This window comes from Barbus barbus (assembly GCF_936440315.1).
Source record: "Barbus barbus genome assembly, chromosome: 40".
Lineage (NCBI taxonomy): Eukaryota > Metazoa > Chordata > Actinopteri > Cypriniformes > Cyprinidae > Barbus > Barbus barbus.
Window position 1 is genome coordinate 5,686,662 of NC_136718.1, and position 22,416 is coordinate 5,709,077.

General features: G+C 36.7%; 3 protein-coding genes across 12 annotated transcripts in view; 2 read left to right on the forward strand and 1 right to left on the reverse strand.

Annotated features, from left to right (window-relative positions):
- The window catches only part of LOC306859726 (ankyrin repeat and SAM domain-containing protein 1A-like), a gene marked incomplete at its 3' end in the record, with an annotated part of 110,411 nt that extends 94,648 nt beyond the window's left edge, over positions 1 to 15,763 (reverse strand). For 3 of the 6 annotated variants that reach the window (XM_079400946.1, XM_079400942.1, XM_079400945.1), the window contains exon 1: positions 15,334 to 15,760. In XM_079400946.1, coding sequence (XP_079257072.1) covers positions 15,334 to 15,512 — 179 coding nt within the window. In that variant the 5' untranslated portion in view covers positions 15,513 to 15,760. Of the gene's footprint in view, positions 1 to 15,333 lie in introns of all 6 variants that reach the window. The other 3 variants (XM_079400943.1, XM_079400941.1, XM_079400944.1) reach the window with 2 other exon arrangements.
- LOC306859737 (uncharacterized protein) overlaps positions 1 to 22,416 on the forward strand; it is a 708,874-nt gene that overhangs the window by 179,323 nt on the left and 507,135 nt on the right. The gene's annotated exons all lie outside the window — the stretch shown is intronic.
- On the forward strand, positions 16,912 to 20,041 carry taf11 (TAF11 RNA polymerase II, TATA box binding protein (TBP)-associated factor). Of its 5 annotated transcripts, XR_013783330.1 has the most exons (7): positions 16,912 to 17,043; positions 17,937 to 18,108; positions 18,181 to 18,332; positions 18,422 to 18,509; positions 18,888 to 18,984; positions 19,075 to 19,316; positions 19,398 to 19,731. XR_013783330.1 is itself a non-coding variant. In XM_079400959.1 (6 exons), the coding sequence occupies exons 2-6, from the start codon at positions 17,944 to 17,946 to the stop codon at positions 19,203 to 19,205; spliced, it is 633 nt and encodes a 210-aa protein (XP_079257085.1). In that variant the 5' UTR covers positions 16,912 to 16,969; positions 17,937 to 17,943; the 3' UTR covers positions 19,206 to 20,041. The 5 variants fall into 5 exon arrangements, 4 of the variants coding, with proteins under 4 accessions (XP_079257085.1, XP_079257084.1, XP_079257087.1 ...); XM_079400959.1 differs by having other exon boundaries at positions 16,912 to 16,969; positions 19,075 to 20,041; XM_079400958.1 differs by having other exon boundaries at positions 19,075 to 19,657.

The window sequence follows — 22,416 nt, forward strand, 5'->3', positions numbered from 1 at the left end:
CTCTACTGCTGTATGTCGTGTTGTACAGTATATAGAGACGGAGGCGTCAGAACTGTATTTGACAGAATGTGCTGTAGCACGATACTACGATATTTCTTCAAAAGCAGATCGTGGAGACATTTTTATCGTCCACGATCAAAAATCGTCTTATCGCACACCCCTACTAGCACTCATTCCATACAGAAAGCAGATGGAGTGACAACGTTAATTCCAGAGAGGAGTCAAAACAGCCAATTCAGACACCACACTGCTATCTTCTTGGAAAACCCACACCAGAGTCAGTGAAGAGACCTCAGACCAGATGTCAATACATGGTGACCACCTCCTACTAAGTGTAGTAGTTAAACTCGTTTTAACCAAAACCAGTGTTATACTCGAGACCAGCTCATATACTCATGGTCTTACCCTTATGGACTCAGGAGCATGTGGGTGGACTTGGTCTTGCTTTGGACTAGACCCTATTCTAGTCTTGGTCATGATTCGATTGAGCTACTCTCAACTACAACATTGATTTTGTAAAGCTAATCCTCAAACAATAACTAAATTCTTTATTTTAGACTGACCACAGGTTGAGAGTCTGATGGACATCATTTTTGGAGAAGGAAACGACCCACTTCTCTCCTCTGGAAATAGAACACTTCTGTTCCAGTTTGGCTGCAGCTAGACCAAGTTTCGCGTTGCAGTGCCGAGAGACTTGAACAAAGTGTAACACGCATACTCAGGTTGACCTCTTAGTCTCCACTCAAGCACTGACACAATTCAGCGCGCAACAAATCAAGGGTATGAAAGGCAAAAGACAAAAGCACTCTCTTAAAGGAAGCAAATATAACATTTATTTTAGAAAATATCAAAACCTGAATTAGAATTAAATTCTGAGACATGAAACCACAACATCTGTGAGAGGATAGAGTTTTGAAGATACAAACCTGATTAAAACATGTTATTTATTTTTTACGTTTTTTTCCCAACTGTGATGTTCTGCTGACACTGAAGAAAAATAAAGCAACTCAGGGGCTACTAAATTAGAACAAGCAATCAAAATGTCTAGACAAGACTAACTGGTGTCCAGAAAGGACATTACTGCGGTCAACTCTTCTGTGTCCAAATAAAACAGCCTTTGAAGTTCGTAAGTAGGAGTAGGTGGTGCTCGCAGCAGGTGGGTTATGGCCTGCCAGGAACCAGAGGAGGTGAAGGGAAAAAACATCATGAAGGATGAAGAATGGAAAGCTGCCTTCGGAACAAAACAAGAGCTGTTCTTTTAGATAGGTGCACAAAACTGTTGTTCAAACAGAAACTATGTATGCAGATTTTCTGAGAATCTGACCACCATTCATTTATGAAGTTCCCCATGTTTAAATACTTTTTGCAGAATTCTACAGATTTCCCCCAAATAATCAGTGGGTCAGATGCAGTGTTGGGTAAGTTACTTTCAAAAAGTAATTAATTACAGTTACTAATTACATCATCAATATTGTATTTAAATTACTTTACTAATTACTCTGTCTGAAAAGTAACTTAATTATTCAAATCGCTAATTAGCCTACATCTTAAAATCCCTATAAACCTTAATAGAAATTAAACTCTTTATTCTTTCCATTTGAGTCAAACATAGAATAGCCTTTTAGCTTTAAAACAACTGTAATACTTAAACAGTTTTATAAAAAAATGTAACCTTCTTTGAAAATACTTAGTTCTAAATTCTTAGAAATACTCTGCAAAATATCTGAATAACAAAAAAGCTTAAAAGTTAAACAATACATTTAAGTTTGGCAAGATGTTCAGGAAAAGCCCAACTAGTAAAATCCGTACAGGTTTATGAAAAATAACACATTAACTAATGTAGGTAAGAATAAATTACAAATGATCTTCTCTGCTGAATAAAGCCATGTCAGATCGCGCTGTTCTTATGAGGTAAATTCATCATAGCAGGTCTTTTCAAAAATGATGAAAATTAGATGAATCTTGATTTATTTATTTTTTGTATCTATTCGTTTGCGTGCAGGTGACTGCATATAATTAGCTCAGATTAGAAAGACTGTACCTCAGTTTCATATGGATTACATAATCAGGAATATTCGTTTTTGATTTGAATTCGTTCATTTAAAAGTAGACACTTCAAGCTTTCAGATACGTGAAAGAATGTACCTCGCTTTACTTTCATATGGATTACATAATCAGATAATATTCGTTTTCGATTTGAATTCGTTCATTTAAATTAAGACACTTCAAGCTTTTAAGATTCTATTGATTTTAGCCTTATATGCACTTGAATATTTAAGGTTTCTCTGTGAATCAGGAAAAACTGAAAGTGAACGCGCCGGCGCACGGAAGGTTAGAGCCACTGCATACAATTTTATCAGTAGATGGTAAATTTAGATTTCAAATTCAATATCGATTTTAGAACTGCTAAAATTATTTACTATATGTAACGCAAGTACTTTAGAAGTAACTTATTAAATTACCTAAAAATTAACAGTAATCCCTTACTTTACTTTCTCAGTGGATAAGTAATTTAATTACTTAGTAACGCGTTACACCCAACACTGGTCAGATGTGAATTTTGAAATGACTATTCTTAATTTTATACAGAATAAGGGGGGGGGGGGGGGGGGGGTCCCAAAACCAATGGGACAAAGGTAGACTGCATTGCTGTCTACTGCCTAGATAGGCAGCATCATAAATTAAACAGAACCTCATAAGTGTTTCAATATTGATAATAATCAAAAATGTTTCTTGAGCAGCAAATCAGCATATTAGAATGATTTCTGAAGAATCATATGACACTGAAAACTAGAGTAATGATGCTGAAAATTCAGCTTTGATCAGGGATAAATTAAAATAATTACAGTAGAAAACTATTTTAAATTCAAAATTGTATTTTTGATCAAATAAACAGCATTGGTGAGCATGAGAGACTTCTTTCAAAACATTTTTTAAAAATCTTATTGACTTCTGAGCCACAATTTTGAAGAGTTGTGCTGATAGGAATTGACTCGACTAGCATTTGATGAGTTTGACATTAGCAAAGCTAACACAGTAACAAGAATGAACACAAAGCCTGTTAAATATAAAAAAAGTGTTAAAGAAGCAGCATGTTGTCACGTCTTTCAGACAACACTCTTTAGTGAGAGGTGAATTGAGGAGGGTCAGATCAACAAAACACAGCAGAAGCTAATAGAAGGCAATGTTCTTCCCTAAGCTCAAGAGAGCCCATTTGTGTTTATACTGAAACCAAAAAAGGGAACATAAATCATGTATCGTCTTAGACTTCCTAGACTTCTTATTTAGTGCATCAACACTTTACTCACAAGATTAGTCTGCTGGGTTTCAGATTTGTTTTCTGTCAGAACATAAAAGTAAAAGTTTTTGTGAGTTAGCAAACGTTTTGTTTGAGAAATGGACATACTGTTTTTGCACTCCTAGAAAGAAAAAGAGGATCTTCTCGACCAGTTCAGTTCCTGGAGTGCCATCCTGATGGTGTCAGATTCCTCATAGCCCATTAGTAGTGAAAACAACTGCTGAACTCTGAATAGAGTTTCCAGAGATGCTTTCTGTAATAATAACCACCTCAAATTCTCGAGTAACATGATTGAAAACCCCTAACAAACAACATTCCTGCAGTAAATGCATTTCAAAGTGAACAAATAAAGGTATCAAACTATTTGTTTAGCCACCCACAGCAGCACAGTTTTAGTCACTGCACTCCAAGCTCAATCTGTTAAAGATCTCCTAAATTCAGTTCAAACACAGATAAAGTGATTCGGCAGTCAATTATGACATAGCTACAAGAATAGCCAACAACAAGCTCTAATTTTACTGTTCAGTTCCTGATAAACCACATTCCAGTAAGCTGAGTGTGTGTGTGGAGAGGGCAAATTATTTAAAGTCAAACATTCTGTCAGTCACTCCCAGTGCATTCTGGTTCATGACCGACAATCAACACAGAGCGCTTCCTACTGATCTTATTTTGAAGCTTTAATACACATTTAAACGTGCACAGTGCTAAAAATGCACAACAGGAAATATTTAAATGCGAGTGCGTGTAGAAATAGCCACTGAGAATGACTCAAGGGTGTGAAGAGTGTCAAGGTTTGAGAGTGGCAACTGTTAAATTCGCAATTTGAAATCACCCTCATTTTAATATCTGTGACCAATGTAAAATGAAGCATGGTATAATCTAGGCATGGGCAATATGAACAAAATCTTATCAAATAAAAGAGTGTTTATTTCAAGATATACTGTATATCACAATACAGTTTTGCCTGAAATAAGGTTGTTACAATATCAATATTTTAGATGCCATTAGAATTCATAATTTCTTTTGTCACAGCAAAAACTCATCTTTAGAGGTCGACCTATGCATTGGTTTTGCCAATAATCGGCACCGATAGTCGATCGCAGGAATTATCGGTTATCGGCGTAAATCCATGCTGAGAGTTTGCCAAAGAGCGCCATTCACATAGTTTTCCATTAAATTACATTATATTTGTCCCAAATCATTGTTAATGTACATAATGAACTGTGTATTGTGCATTTTCAGCTAAATGTTTGTCTTTGCCACTCTAATAAATGTATAGCTCTATAAATTAATCTGTATTATTCATTCATAGAGCTATAATATTTATATTAAATAAATATTTTTATATTTTGCTTATATTATAATATTTTTAAACACTGAACTTATCTATGCCACATTGTTCATTCTTTAAGTAAACTTTTGCATGCTTGGTGATTAAATAAACTGCTTCAGACTGCCGCTTGAGTTGAACGCGACACGTCCGGTGTGATAACCTGTGAGCTTGTCCTAGACGCAGCGCTGCACTTTTGCCCAGTGTGTGTGTGATATTTAGTTATTTTGATTAAATAATCTTCTAGAATATAAGCAGTTAAAGTGTGAGAGTATACACACAATATCCATATGTATATATTTTCAATGCAATGGCCTTGGTGTAGATATTCAAAGATGGCCATGACGGACTGTTGAAATTAAATGGTAACACTTAACAATAAGACTCCATTTGTAACATTAAAATTAATGAAAGCTGTATAAGTATTGTTCCTTCTTAGAGTGTGTTAATTCAACATTTACTACTACGAATACAGTTTTAAATGTTAAAGGTTCTTCTGTTAACATTAGTTAATAAGCTATGAACTAACTTTAATTATCAATATAATATTAATTTTTATCCTTTTACAAAGTATGGTTCGGTTCTTTTTTTTTTTAAATAGTGAAGCACTATTTTTGTTTTCAGCATCCATTTTAAAAACTATCGGTTGATTAATCGTTATCAGCCAGTGTGGTCCAACCTAGCTATCGGTATCGGCAAAATCCACTACCGGTTGACCTCTACTCATTTTACATAACCAAGTTTACTGAAGACAAGAAAACAATCAGTTATAAAATAAGAACAAATTAAATTTGAACAAACTAAAAGAAGAACAAATTAACAAATTAAACTGTTTTTGTTCACTTAATACATACCCGACTGTGTTTACTCACCAAGATGGAAATCTTTACACATTTTTTATGTACTTGAAAAGTTTTAGAGCAATCAGATGCTTTACATGCTCAAGCTGCACGTGTGTGCAGCGATCAGACAGCAAACAAGTACCAAATTGACCCATCGCATTGAGCTTGACTGACAGGCGTCCCGACCAATCATAACACCGAATCCACCATTTTGTCCCACAAACAAACCAGACCGGAGAGTATATTAATTTCGGTGGACTGAAACTTTATTGACATCTTTCTGCGGCTGAAATAAAATACCTTCGGATGTTCATTCCTGTTTATTTCATGCTTTAACTAGTAAATATGAAAAGACGATTGGTTCACCTCCATTTGAACTAAGGCCCTACATTGATCTGTCATGGCGGTATTTATTGTTTGAATTTCATAAAGAAAAAAAATTATTTTAACAAAATTGAGCTGACATTTAGCTCATCTTTTTCATTATAGGTTATTAGAAATGAAGTTCATAATCAAGTTTTGGGCTGGGAAGGCTTTTGTTAAGCGCACTGAACAATGAGACCGCATTTTACAACTATTCAGGAGAAAGGAGGAAGTGGGATTAGGAAATGTTGCAGTTCAGACTTGAACCTTCATCATCAGCATGAGCAGAACAACTCAACATATCCGTTGCAATACAAAAACAAAAAACTAATCTCTAACTGAAGAAATGTGTTTTTCACCATTTCCTAACCTGATACGATGCGATAAGATTCCAGCAACAAGCAATTTGTCTGTCCACACCAGACACGATACAGCTGCAAAATCAATCACACTTCACAGCCAATCAGAAGAGCCTGTGTGACTTATCAACTAATGATAACAGATTATGCTGTTGAGTATTTACTTGATTAATCAATTACTTGGATGAAAATCGTTTTTTAAAACTTTTTTTTTTTTTTACTTAATTGAGAAAAAATATATATCCATCACAGCACGACATGTGAAATCGATTAGTTGACGTAGTTATTTTAAGCTCTGACGTAAATTATCCAGTGTAAAAAAAATTAAACAATTTTAATATTATGCATAAAACATAAGTACCTGAGATAATCAATCGTATTGAGTAATGAGTAGTAATGAGTATTGTAGTTGGAACTATTTAGAACCAAAACCCTGATTAACATAGAAAGATATTTTTTCCATGCATTGACTCATCACGTCACATCTGATTAAATGTTAGAGTAGGTTTTCTAGAAGTGGAAACAACAGTTATGGACTCAAACCAACATGCACTTTAGCAAAAATGTGTCAGGAGCAAGTGCACTAACTACTGTACCGCACTTTCAACACTAGCAAAACTTTTAATGAGGCCAGTAGAACTATATGCATGCAGACCTCATCTTGGCTGGATATACTTAACCAGATTTTGCCCAAAATATAGCTAACTAGTGAAAACAGGAAATGATACAGACCGGGCCTTGGTCACACAGTTCACCACCCAAACCACTCAACGAATGAGGTGTGAAGCAGCCACATCAAACAGACCCTTGTGTGTTATTCACACAACACGAAAGCGGAAAACATAACCTAAGCTCTATAAAGCATTCATTATCCTATAGCCCAACACAAAACTCATACAGGATAGATACAGTTTATTTCGCATTTTAAGCTATTTAACGGTTAGGCCTATATATATCTCACATTTTAAGCTGAATTGGTCACTCTTTGTTTAGGGAACTAACTATTAACTATAACTTCTGCCTCAATATACTCCTAATTTGTTGCTTATTAATAGTAAGGTGGTTGGATAAGGGTTGGTTTAGAGCATCTAAAATATGGTTATGCAGAATAAGGCATTAAATATGTGCTTTATCAGTACTAATAAACAGCCAATATGCTAGTAATATGATTGCTAATAAGCAACAAGTTAATAGTGAGAATTGGTCCCTAAACTAAAGTGTTACCACCAGTGTTGTGGAAAGTTACTTTTAAAAGTAATGCATTACAATACTGCGTTACTCCACAAAAAAGTAACTAATTGCATTACTTAGTTACTTTTTATGGAAAGTAATGCATTACATTACTTTTGAATTATTAGTGTCACTTGGACTGGGCTTGCTTATTTATTTTTAATAACAGAAAACCCAAAAGGTATATTTGTGGCGACTGTAAAGGCCCTTTCACACCAAGAGTGAAATTAATTAACCTCATAAAATCATGTAAAAATGATTGAAAAAACAAAATACAATGGCTTCCTCACAGACGTCTTGAAGACATGCTTAATGAGATAAACCACTTCGCTGAGCGGGTTCAGCACGGTTAGTTTCTCACTCTTGCTCTCCGTTTCACCTCTCTCCATTTTGACAGTTCTGTCGTCCATGTTAACACCACAACCACAGTCTCGTTCGGTTCCCAGACACTGCAGTTCTTCAGGAAGCACCTGCTCTTTCATCTCCCCCACAGGAATCCACCACTACACTGGCCATTCTTCAGAGAAACTTCCCTTCGCCAGGTTTTGTGGGAATCAAAAGTGACAGTCTGTGTGAACAGAGTCTAACACAATCTCTAGATAAATAACACTCAGCACTTTTACAGAAGTTTGCATTAGGATTGGTGTAGCACACAGAAATGGACAACAGACCATGTTTAAGAGTCTTCCCAGCAGAGGAGATTGCACATTTCACTTCAAAGCTCAGAGTCCTTTAGTCACAATGCATCTAATAAAGCCTCGAGAATATGTTGAGAATTCAGTCCAGTCATACAAGCCTACTCTCATAACAATGTTAAAAAACTTGAGACAAATGGCTCTTCACTCAATACATTTTTATAATTTGATGATATAATTATGGAGGAACAAGTCATCTATAGCTTGAAAGGCACTTAGCACATGATCTGAAGTACTGACAGCAGTCAGTGTTTTATTGTCTGATCCTTCACTTTGAGCTATTGATGAGCCAAGTAAAACCAGAGCAGTGAACTTAACTAACCTTTCCTGATCTCTACCAGTCATCAGAGATGATCAGACCAATCCTACAGATGTCTTCCAGTGGACCTTATAATGAGACGCTGGTTCTGTTGATTTACAAAGAACTAAGAAAGTAGTGAAAGTCTCTTTTGATAGATAAGAGCCATACAGATAGTAGACAAACAGGCAGATAGCCAGGTTATAGATAGGGATGAATGTATAAACAGATAGATAGACAAACAGACAGACAAGCATGAAGATAGCCAGAAGGACAGACAGGCAATGGACAGACAAATAAACAAACAAAAAGCTAACAGACAGACAGGCCATGAAAAAACAGGAGGACAGACAGCAGGCAATGGACAAACTGTTAAGAAAATGGATGGGTAGATAGACGGACAGGCAGGCAAAAGATGGACAAACAGATGGAAAGAAAGATTGGAAATGAATAAAAAGATATAGACAGATAAACAAGCAGAATAACAGATAGACAGATAAACAGTCAGATAGATAAACAAGCAGACAGACAGTCAGGCATTTGACAAACAGCCTGAAAGATGGACAGACAGACAGAGAAAAATGCAATAGACAGACAGGCAGACAGATGAGTAGAAAGATATCTCAGAAGAAAGTAACGTTAAATACACATGTGGACACAATGTGTAAAAGCAGATGAGCACATAAGGCAGCATGTCCAAATCTGCAGACGCAGCCATGTTGCAACTATATTCCAAGCAGGAGAGAGATCTCTCAAACTCAGACTCTCGAACTCTTTCAAAACAAAACGGCAAGTCTCAACATGATGTGTTGTTCCATACAGCACACAGAAAGAAAAAACAGTGCAAGTGCTGCTCTTTAGTTTCCAAGCATCAGGAAACCTCTGGTGCACGGAGACAAGCCCTTCCATCACTTCACATGAAAATTATTTCATCATTTACTCACCCTCATGTCGTCTTTCTACCATGGAACATAAAAGGAGTTATTAAACAGAAGAAGCTGCACTTTTCCATACCACGAATGAGAACGGTATTCAGTGATTTATATATTAATTTCACACTGTTCATCATACATACCATCATATGACTTTCAAAGACTTGGAATATCGTATGTAAGATCTACAAAGTACTTTTACAATGCCTTTTTTTGTCCTTTTTGGATCACTGCTTCACATGCGCCTTGACTGTAGAGGGTACATTCTTGAAAACATCTTCTTTGGTGTTCCACAGAAGATAACGCATCTCTTCAAGGCATTGCAAACAGAGTGAAAAGAGTTAAAGGAAGTCTCTAGTGCAACTGAATTTGAGAATATTCGGGTGACAGGGCTTTGACAAGAGTTGGATAGTGTCCACAGAGGTCCAAACTGTCAGCATTCAATGAAACCAAAGCCACTCAGAGCTCTTAAATGAGTACAGATGTGTCACTACTGAAGAGAAGAAACCCCTCTGAGAACCACTGCAAATATAGAACCAGCTATCTGAGCATTTCAGGAGATCGGTCCAGCTGATTTACAGCTAACATACAAATAAGAATGAGATCTAGTGCTTCCTCTATAATACATCAAGATATAGCAGATATTCATTTTGAGATTATCAGATGACAACTGTGGCTGGCCAATTACAGATTTAGTAGCTGCCATTTGTGTTAGTTTCATATCTACCAACAGCACTCCTAACACATAAACAATCTGTTTTTGATTTAGGAAAATTTATGCAAGTCAATTAAATTGCCAGCAACTTGGTATACATCTCATTTCGGTATAAATGAACAATATATCAGCTATATCATTTACTGACAATCATTTTCAGTTGAGCACTCTAATACACTTGAAAATCTTGCCCTGGCAATAGTTCACATCTCATTTGCATTGTAACATGGCACAGTATTTCTGAGACTTGGAAATCCCGATGCCACTGACATCAAATATAAAAAAAGGTTAATGTGCCAAGTTTGTAATATGTGACCTTGGACCACAAAACCAGTCTTAAGTGTCAATTTCTCGCTTATTTTGAATAGATAAGCTTTCCATTAATGTATGGTTTGTTATGATAGGACAATATTTGGCCGAGATACAACTATTTGAAAATCTGGAATCTGAGGGTGCAAAAAAATCTAAATATTGAGAAAATCGCCTTTAAAGTTGTTCAAATTAAGTTCTTAGCAATGCATATTACTAATCAAAAATTAAGTTTTGATATATTTACAGTAAAAAATTTACAAAATATCTTCATGAAACATGATCTTTACTTAAAATCCTAATGATTTTTGGCATAAAATAAAAATCAATCATTTTGACCCATACAATGTTTTTTTGGCTATTGCTACAAATATACCCGTGCGACTTAAGACTGGTTTTGTGCTCCAGGGTCACATACACAATATGATTGACATTGGAGGCCTACAAAGGGATACTTTCAGTTTAAACTGTCAATTGTATTTTCAATTCAATTTCAACTTTCGATCAATAATCCATTTTGATTATTTCCTCACAGAAATGTGCAAGATTTGAATCTAAAACCTTTTGGATCCCAGTCCAAACCTTTAACTATTAAAGCCCTAAACATGTCCCAGACGAAAGCTTGGCATGGTGAAACAATCGTGGTGATTTCTGTGATCGTGGCTCTTAATCGATGGTCCTGTGTCGTACAGTGAGAGAGGTTCAAACTCAAAGACAGCCGCGGTCACGGTCTTGCAACCAAAGAGCCTACAATACAGCGTGATCATCGCACAGTGTTTGCTGTTACGATCCACGTTTACTGACCAACCAATAAAAATGCGACATGAAATCAACGCGACATGGCATTAATTCACGCTCTTATCCCTTCCTCTTTCGCCACTTCCCCTTTTTTCAGCACGCATAAAAAATACAACTGCTAAAGTGTGATTCATGCTGTGAAATCATGCTCTTTTTGTTTACCACTAGCACATGCAGATGACGTTTTATTCTTCTATAGTAACATGCATCGTATCGTACGAGTCAATAGGTGTCATCATCGTAAGGTCTACACACGTCGTAACCAAGTTTATTAAGCCCCGTACACACCACGCCAACGAACAGCGTCTTGGTCCAAAGTTGCCCTGACACACCAAGCCAACACTCGACACCCGACGGCCAAGTAGGGTTTTTTTCTCACGCACTGGTTCGCCAGCTGAACAGCCAATCAGAATGAACTGACCGACGAGCTCCGACGCCAATTCAACATGTCGAATCGGCCGAAAACAAGCCGTCGAGGACCAACTTCAGCCGACAGCGCAGAACACACTGAGAAAACTTTGTTGGTCGACGAACAAAAACTGCCTGACAGCCGACCGTCAGATTGGTGTGTAAGCTCAGAATGGCTTCAGATCCATGTCGCACAGTGTGGCATGCAGTGATCTTATAGGTTTGCTAAAATCGTGCGATGTGTTTTGGTCTTAAAACATATCCCCCAAAACTGTGTTGATTTGTTTTCCAGGGGAGTCAAACTGGAGCTCTACAGAGTTTAGTTCCAACCCTGCTCCAACACACATACCATGGCATGTAGTTTTCAAATAAGCCTGAAGAACCTGATTACCTGGATATGGAGCATTTAATTAGTGTGGAATCTAAACTCTGCAGGGCTGTGTTAAACTAGTTTTAATTATTAGCATTATTATGCAACAGACTAGTGGTGACATTTCTACACAATGACATTACACTGCATCTTGCACATTTTGTGACATTTTCAAATAAAGTGGAATCAGTTTTCTCCAAAACAGATGAATGTGAATCTGGCAACATTTTATGATGCTGGTTGTTGCACATATTACAGCAGCTCAGAAATGAAATGTTCAGTAAGTGGCACTAAAAGGTTAACGCTCTATCGCGTTTGAAAATAAAAGCTCACCTACAATAAACCTAACCGAAAGCATTGACGAAATCAAACTTGAGAATGAAACGTATTTGCTAAAACAACCCTTTTTGCTTGTTTCAACAATTCTTTGATTTGCGTTATCGTTAGGGGTGTCACTATAAATCGATTCATTGATCGATTCTGCGATTTTTCCGAATGCGCCGCGATTCTCTCTTGAATCGATTTTAAGCTTAGTTTTTAACAGCAGATGGCACTGCGTGCTTTAGAAACAGCCGTACTCTGCTTGCTTCCAGTTCCTTATACACACACCACTTGAAGTTGAAATAATAATTTATAAAGTCTGAAAAGGTTGAGGCGAATTACGAGAATGTTCACAGTGGGCTGTGTTTACATCATAAAAGCCAAGGTGCAAGTACATTTGACCTCTTACATTCTCAGTTAAATGCACAAACGCTCTTCTTCGTGAGCATTGAGTGTGTGGTTAAAAACTAGCCAAGAACACTATCTGCTGTTAAAAACTAAGCTCAGAATTGATTCTAGAGGGAATCGTGATGCATTTGGGAAAAAAAATAAATAAAAATTAAAAAATTGCAGATTAAGAAAAAAATTATTATTATTATAATTATATAATTAACGATTTATAATGCACCCCTAGTTATTGTGATTTGTGCTGAACCTTACTTGTGCACAAAGGCTCCACAGCGCTAGTGCAATCTTGTACCGGGTGCGCTACAAAGCAAGTTTACTATGTCAGAAAAGCCATACATATGGAGCTGATTATGTGATTCAAATGTCAAAATGTATTAGTCTACAAATAATGCACTATGGTAAAAGTGTTTTAAGGTCACAACATGAAAATAAGCCTTTATTGATCAATAATTTGCTTGTGTAATCATAATTTGTGTGAAACAGAAGTAGTTGTTGGTGTTTGACTGGTACTAATGTTCATTTCATGTGGAAAATTAATAGTATGTACAGGTTTTTGGAGTTTTGCAAAAATGTAGGAAGGGGCACATAAAATCAATAATAAAGAGTGTAACTGGCCTTATTAATAGGTTAATAAGTGCAGATTTATGAGGGATTAAATCTTACTGCTCTCTTTGTAAACTAGGCAAATCTGATGGCAAACACAAACACAAGCAGAGTAAGACACACTCACACCACAAAAGACTATTGACATTTACATTACACACATGCCAAATGACAGGCTGCACGCAAACACAGCACTCCCTTTAACACCTGCCAATAATTCAGTCTCTGGTAAGTAAATACAGATTGATGCTCTTAAAGATCCCTGGCCTGTGAGCAGAGGGAGGACAGACAGAGAGCACTCTTTTATTCTTCTCCTGCTGGCACCGGTTCCAGCCGATCATCCGTTTATTTACCTCCGACACACGCTGAGCCGGTCTTTCTCACCGTAGAGCACTGCCAGACATTGATCCACTGAGCCAGGCGAGACACACAGATGCCAGTGGACACAAAGGCTTCTGACGGGGAGAATTTTGTACATGGAATAGGTAGATTCTGTATGTGTGGGTCAAAAACGGCATGTGTAATGCCAGAAGAGGAGGTAAGGTGGATAATTATGAATGATAGCACATCAGACGTCCAAATACTGGAAGACAAAATCCTTTGGGTAACAGCAAAAGCAAGGCTCTTAACAGGAAAAAACAATCTATATAACAAGATTGCCCTCCATACAATATAAGATACTCAACACATACAATCCAACAAACCAAATCTATGAAGAGACCATATATTCAGTTTATAGCCCAACATCCACTTTGAAATTGTGCCTGAACATATTCAGATTGGACTTTGGTATGCAAAACTAAATCAGAGCCATTCTGATGGCTCAAGTGCATGCAAATGTGATCAGCTCTCCGTTCACACACTGCACTGAGAATAATTTGCATCTGTATCTCACTCCTACACATCAACATTGTAAATCACATCTAGCGGGAATGTCCTGTATTTCAGTATTACAGCACTGCTGTATGAGTACTAGATATTGCTTTGTAATAGCAGGGATGATGGCGCACGTTACTCATGCTTTCATGACTTAAAGAGGAACATCATCATGTTTATATTGCAAAAGAACTGACAGATCGGTTGTTTCAAAAAGGAATGATTCCTTGAGCTACTTTTTTTGAAAGCCGACAGAAATGCATGGGTTTAAAAAGAAGTAATTCACTTGTAACCAAGAAAACGGGGGCTTTAGCTTATAATAACCATAAGGTTTTGAGTCAAAAGTTCAATTGTGCAAATGGCCAAACCAGCATTTTTTTCTCTGTCCTCCAAGTAAAATGTCAAATATCATTTTTTTTTTTTTCTGATGGGTAACAATTGAGCACAATAGAACTACTCTGACATGCAGCTTTATAATGAGAGCAGATTTTAACTCAAATGTGACCCTGGACCACAAAACCAGTCATAAGTACTGTAAAACGGGTACATTTGTAGAAATAGCCAACAATATATTGTACAGGTCAAAATTACAGATTTTCATTTAATACCAAAAATCATTAGGATATTAAGTAAAGATCATGTTGCATGAAGATATTTTGTAAATACATAAAAAACTTATGCGTTTAATATGCGTTTAAAAGCGATTTTCTCAATATTTAGTGTTTTTTTTTTTGCACCCTCAGACTCCAGATTTTCAAACAGTTGTATCTCGTCTAAATATTGACATCCTAACAAACCATACATCAATAGAAAGCTTATTTATTCAGCTTACTCAATTCTGACTGGTTGTGTGGTTCAGACTGGGGCATTGTGTCACACGTTTCAAATGTAAACACACATATACACATAGGATAGCAGATTACATTTCAGTACAGTTCTAATCAAATTAATTAGCCTTTTGACAACTTGCCCCATAGAGTGTGACAACATGCCCCGCTATAGAAAACACAGTGCTACACAGTGCTCTTATTTCCTGGGAAATGTTCATTGTTTGTACAGATGAGACTTTAATGTTTGTGTGTACTCAGAAAGCGACTTAAAACCTGAGAGATATCAGTGAAGTAAAACAAGTGTGACGTCTACAGATATAAAGCCTCTCCTCCGTGGTTTCCTCTTACCTGAGCAGACTGGAGAGCGAGTGTGAAGAGCTGTGCCCGCTGCTCCCGATATTCCCGGACGATCCGGAACCTCCGGCGGAGGCCGACCCGGCCGACTGTCTCTTCCCGGACAAGAGCTTCTCAACGGCGGCCAGATTCCCGGTGCGCGCCGCCTCCAGCAGTTCCTGCTCCTTCCCCATCTCACAGCGAGCAGGAGGAGCGGCTGAGAGACGATCACACGACCACACGAACCCACTGCACGCCTCTCCAACGCCGCTACACGCATCCACGCGCCGCACGACGCGCTCTCTTCCCGCTCCGGTGCTCTCGGTCCAGCAGCGGCTGCTGTGTCAGGGTTCTTCCCGCTCCAAGCGCAGCTGCTCCGGGGAAACTTCTCTCCCTGTGCCGCACAAACTTCCTCTGGCACGGATCGACACGTCACTTCCTCGACGGGTGACGTCGCGTTCACTCCGAATTATGCACAATCATTTAATTACACTAATGATGCTGGAGCAGCATTTAGGGAATTGAAATCGATGTGTTTCATTATGCGAAGCCCTCTGATCACTCCAGACATTAGTGGAAGAAGACACTGTATCAAGAATTTATGGAAAATAGCTTCAGTTGAGAAATCATCAGAGTCTCTTATGAAGTGAACAGCACAGGACAGATATGTGTCTTCTTCTCAGTAATTAAGTCAGTCTTCAATATTTTCATGTTAATTTGATGTGGAATTATTATGTGTACCTTTCCGAATCCTTATTGATCAGAAGATATTACGTTTTGACAGATTTTTATGAAGCATTTTAATTTAAGCACAGAATCACTACTTGAGCATCATATAAAATAAAATAATTATTTGTATAATTTAAAAATAAGAAGTCCTAACAATTTATGTAGCCTATATATATATTTTTTTTAAAGTGACTAAATTAGTGGCAGGGACAAAAATGCCAGTGTCTTAAAACAGAAACACACAGAAATAGATTATTTGGGTGAAATAAATGATCTATAGCTAATATAGAAAAATATAATCATATAGCCTAATATCAGTGGTTTAAAGAGGCATTTCTGTTATTAAATAATGAAGTCTTCATTGTGTATTTTCCACTCAATGAATATTACAATTTCCGAAATGCAATTTTCTACCATTTTTAAAATATGAAAATATGATTCAAACCCATGCTGGAGTAAAACAGTATGTCACGTGACATTTATTACTTATCTCAGCGCCTCAGTTTATGACTTTCTTTGAAGAAAAAAAATAATTATATATATATATATATATATATATATATATATATATATATATATATATAGATAGATAGATAGATAGATAGATAGATAGATAGATAGATAGATAGATAGATATATATAAGCAGGTGCAAATCCGTGGAAGTATTTATTTATATATTTATTAAGTATATATTTAAACAATTATCTACAAACGGCCATCGTACAAATATCTGCAATCAGACAAATAATTTCTAGGATCTGAATGCTGTCTGAGCCCCTGTGTGTTATTATGTAGTAAAGAGCGCCACCCAGTGGTTGAGTGATATTGCATGATATTAATTAGTGGTTGTGGACTCTTATTTTGAAATTGACCGGATGTTGTCGTTTGTACTGAGTCTGACTCCGTCTGCAGACGCGTCGAGTAAGTAATTTGTGGAAAACACTTGTTTTATTCCGTGTTTTTATCAGCTGTTCTCGACGCTCTGTCGGTCTGAGGTATGTTATTACTCAAAGACACTGTTTATGTGTGTTTGCACTGTTTGTTTACACAATAAGCGGCGCTTTATCTAACAACTTGTTTCCAATTCAGACCCAGTCAAATGTAGCTAAATCTGTTATTACCACGCTTTCTTGTAACTGTTACAATGTAAATATCACATTACGTGAGTAAATATAGTAACACATGTTATATAACTATGGCAAACATTCAATAACACGACACATATCAGAATAACAGTATCTTTTGTGAAACGGCGCTTTAGCTTCACATCATTTAATGAATTTAAGTAACATTAACGTTAGCTACAGTATATCAAACATATCAAAATATGCTTTCTGTACCGTATATGAAAAAATAATACAGGCATAATCTGAAAAAAACAAGCCTTGTGCATTATAGGGAATAATATTTAGATATTTTTACAGTTGGTTTGATACCTTAAGATCAAACGGTGTTGTTTAATTGATTTATAATGTTACATTAAAAGTTGTTTTAAAAATGCTAATTCCAAAAATTGAGACTTGTGCAATAACATGGATGTTTTTCTGGACAGTTTAGTATTGGTTTTATAGTATAATGTTATGTTAAATTAATTTATATGATTTGTTTCTAGAAATTAAGCCTTGTGCGACATAAAGGCTATATATTAATGTCTATCTGAGTTAATTTGGACATAGCTGGCGCAAGGCGTTTAAAATGTCAAACTAACTTTACTGCAGTCTTCACATCTAAGTTTAGAAAACACTTGGAAAAATACAGTAGATTTTGTCTTGTCAACACAAGAATTATAGCACAGTGCAGTTGAACGAGTTTGTCAGCTGAGCATAAACTAAGTGAGTTTGTTTCTTACTATTTATTTAATTTGCCTCATCTGACATTAATCTGTCAGCCCAAGCATGGCAGACCCGGCCCGTGTGAAACCCGACGCGAGGTTCAGCAAGGCGAGCGCGCCCACGGAGAGACCCAAACAGGGCGAGGGGTCCAGGGAGGCTCCGGGGGGCAGCGGTAAAGCCTCTGAACCCACTGCTGTCCAGACCGCAACCAAAGAGGAGGGCAAAGCGGTGAGTCCGTTTGTTAATCGCAAAGACTTGAAATGATTTGATGTATTCATGATTGATCTGACTGTGCTTCAGAGGTCTGCGGAAGATGTCGCTGCTGCTGGTGAAGAAGAGGAGGAGGGATCTTCATCTCTTCATCCTCCTGCTAAAAAACTGAAAGTGGAGCATGACAAGAAGAAGGAGAAACGCCAGGTGAAAGTTGATGAAGATGAAATACAAAAGATGCAGTAAGCTTTATTTGAGATATGATACTTCTTGTTCCGGTGTATGCATTATTCTGTATTAGGATGCAAAACTTCTCATTTATATTCCACAGAGTTTTAGTATCCTCATTCTCTGAAGAGCAGCTGAATCGCTATGAGATGTACAGACGCGCGGCTTTCCCAAAGGCAGCTATTAAAAGAGTAAGTGTGGAGCAGTTACTAAAGGAATGTGTACAAGATTTCATTTGAAATAATCATAAACTGGGACCAACTTTATAGTATCATAACTGGAACCAATAAGAGTAAAAGATATTGTACTGGTAAGCTAAGATTGTATTTAATTGTTAATTAATACTTTGAGACTTGTTGCATACTTGTTGGACATGTTATCAGAGCCCTGCTTGTATTGACATGTCTAGCTACTGGACAATTCAAGAAAATTTTATTATAAGAAAATAAGCAAATTCCCATTAGGATCCTTCCAAATGATCATAGAAATGTCACACTTTGTGTTTGAATTATAGCATGGACAAATATAAATATGGAAAGTTTTTGAAACTGATCGTTTCTGTTTTCCAGCTGATTCAATCCATCACAGGATCTTCTGTCTCTCAAAATGTGGTCATCGCCATGTCAGGAATTTCTAAGGTGTTTGCTGGGGAGATTGTTGAGGAAGGTTGGTAAGACACTAAAATATGGGTTAACTAGAAACCGTGCGGCTCATTAAGTGTTTCCATGAATGCTTTTTTTTCTCTTTTCTCATCAGCTCTCGATGTGTGTGAGAAGTGGGGAGACACACCACCTCTGCAGCCCAAACACATGAGAGAAGCCGTCAGGAGATTGAAAAGCCGAGAGCAAATTCCCAACACCAAACACAAAACAATCCTCTTCCACTGAGCTCCAGTCAGTCCCTCTCGTGACTCTCCTTCTATTTGAAACGACTCTCTAGGTAGTATTTTTGTGGGGGAAATGGACACAACCATGCATCTTTTTCCAGATATCTGATGTGTTTGGGATGCACTGTTGTTATCTATGGTTTTGTTCATAAAACAGGTCTACAGTAGAGGATGTGTAATATCTCTTGCTTAGTCCACAGTCTGTCCTCGGGAGCATGTTTATTAAAAAAAACATTCATGGTTAGGATGGTAAATATTATACAATTCCTAGCTGTCACTCAAAAGTATACCATTAAAATATGTTGACTCATTTTTAAAATATTTTGTAATGTTTGATTTATTTTGAGAACTGCATATATGTGCAGTGATGTTCTGGGTATGGAAATGATATAAAAATGTAATCTTTGGATTTGAGGAAAAAACATTGAAATAATAAATCATTTGATGAAACCCACAGTTTTCTTTACCATGAGACCAGACAGTCATAACAAAGCATGACTAATAGATTATATTCATGTTACTGGGAATCCCAAACAAACTCATGATAATAGTAATAATACAGTGATCTGCAGCGGCCCCTCTACAGTCCTCAGCTGATCTCATGACCTGTCTGTCTTCATCCTCCAGGTATTGTTGCTCATCTTACTGTGAGACACCATTCAATAGAGTTGTACACGTTCTACTTTTATTAGTTTAAAGTTACCATGAAATCAGAATAATAATTCTTGTTTTTATGGAATTTAGCAGTATTTATTATGAATGACTTATCTGTACATTATTATTATTGAAATCAGGTGCCTTTGTAATCTTTAATCAAAATAACTACCCAGACTGATCGAAAAAAAAAAAATCATGAATTCTGTTTCATGCTGACTTTATACCTTTAGTTTGATGAAACACATCACAGCCAGTAAAGTTGTGGCATGGTGTTTGAGCCATATAAAGAATAATAATAAATATTATATTATGTCTTCATCGCTATTTTTAGCAGACGTGTAAGCTTTGACTTTACCTTAATTGTAAGGTTACCAAACCATACCTGTAATGCAATATCTAATTATGCTCTCTATAACTGCCCACGCCCCAAAAACAAACAAAAAATAACATTTTCTGCTCAACTTCAAAAAACCTAAGTCTACGCAGAGACTATAATCTTTGCAGCATACGAAAACAAATTGTATCCACATGAATCTCCCAACTAAGTTTATTCTCCACCAAGATACTTGCAGGAACATAACTACTTGCTTAATATTTCGTGTATAAAAACTGGTGTGTGGTCACCTATTGATCGAGGGTCAAAGATCATCTCCTCTGTTTTTTTTTTTGTATCTAAAATAAGAATCACACCACTCTGCAAACCTTGATACCTCTGAGAAATAACACCTGTGCTAATACTTTTCAGCTCTGATAAAGTGTGACTCTGTTGAGTCCGATTAGTCAAAAATGAAAGATACCACCTAATTAAAAAAGGATTCACATTCAATGCCTTTCATTTCTGTATTAAAAGGTGGGGCTTAATGGTATTAAAAGCAGACCTAAAATCAACAAATAGCAGCTGTGCATAAGCTTTTGAATTGTGCAGATGTTTAGTAATAAAATACGTGACAGTGTTTACAGCTTCTTCTGTACTATGGCCCTGCCTGTATGCAAATTACAGTGGGTCAAGAACTGTGTTGACCTCTGTCTTTAAAATAGACACCATACTTAAAACTTTTCATTACGTAGGATACGCTACTGGCCTAAAACCATTGTTTTCACTCGAACCTGGTTTCTTTGGTAATGGAACAATTATTAGGGGTTCAATCGCATAGCGCTGAAACCTTATTGTAATTGATAGAATGGTCACGGATGAGCGATTTCCACGTAAAACTGATCGTGCAGAACAAACTGTAAGTCGTAGAGACTTGAAACTTGGAGGGATGGTAGTAGACTACTCACACCGCCTACTAGGGATGGCTCGATACCATAATTTTGGCTTCGGTACGATACCAGAATGTAATACCTCGGTATCGATACTAAATCGATACCATAGGTGACAAATAACCAGCTTCAAAAGATAAGTGAATTTAGAACAGTTTTATTAAATATTATAATAATAATAAAAACAGATTCATATCTTAATAACTTTGTATCAAACTAACAAAAAACCTACAGGGTACATAGGTTACATTTTGATGTTGGAGGGAAAAAAAATAGGCTAACTGAAGTAATAAGATGAAAATATATTCAAATCTTCTTATCGTTTCAGTGCAAACAAAATGCCTGGCCTACCGGGAACATAGGTTACATTTTGACTGAGTTTGAAGAAAAAAAATACAACTGAAGTTGCGCAATTAAGGCAATAAATATTGCTTTATTGTAAAGTGTTATTCTAACAGTCAAAGTAATATTCAAAATCACATTATTATTTCTCTCTCTCAGATTGTTTTCAGATTTCAGACTCAGCCAAAGAAAAAATAAATCTCTCTCTCTGCTGCTTCTTATTAGCGGTCGACAGCGCGGCAGAAATATTCCCTTCATATAATTTATACTAAAATGAATATAGCAAAATTATTGCTCAATTCAAATCCAACTAATATTCGATTGTATGAAATGCAAGTGTATATATTACGTGACCTGGTTCTAGCTTGTCTCACATGCACGTTTGATCTTACTGTATCACATCTGTATGTGCGTTGATCAGTTGTAAATAAAAGTTCAAATTAAATCTGAATTTATGAATGATGCACTCACCTGAAAAGATCAGGATGAGCAAGCGACAAGTGCTTAAAATGGTTTGATGTGTTGTCTCTGTGGAAACGCATGATTTATAGCAACGCTTGCATACAGGTGCAGTATGGTCAGTTCGTTCACCTTTGTCATCTGTTTTGTATCCAAAGTAATGCCATATTTCACTTCTACTGTTCTATTTGTTTATTAATTTCGGGTGCGTTGATAGTTTAATCTGTTTGATCCATCGCGTTGTTCTGTTGTCACATTTTACCGGTTGCGCAGCAATTTGGGAAGCACTGCCAACTACAGGTGCATTTCGCAACTGCAGCGTATGAAATACCGAATTGAGCAAAATTATGATATCGTACCGTAGCCTATCTTTTTCCTTATGTGCTTAAATGGCTTGAGTGCTTGAACCCCGGTAATCACTGTTTGCAGCTATATTTGTTTTTTCCGGAGATCAGGTATAATATGTGAATCCACAGATTGCTGAAAAATAA

Bases quoted from the DNA above. Each gene is read 5' to 3' on its own strand.
- taf11 (XM_079400959.1), top strand. From the start codon at position 17,944: ATGGCAGACCCGGCCCGTGTGAAACCCGACGCGAGGTTCAGCAAGGCG. The intron at 18,109-18,180 runs GTGAGTCCGTTT...ACTGTGCTTCAG, and splicing joins CCAAAGAGGAGGGCAAAGCG to AGGTCTGCGGAAGATGTCGC. The intron at 18,510-18,887 runs GTAAGTGTGGAG...TCTGTTTTCCAG, and splicing joins CAAAGGCAGCTATTAAAAGA to CTGATTCAATCCATCACAGG.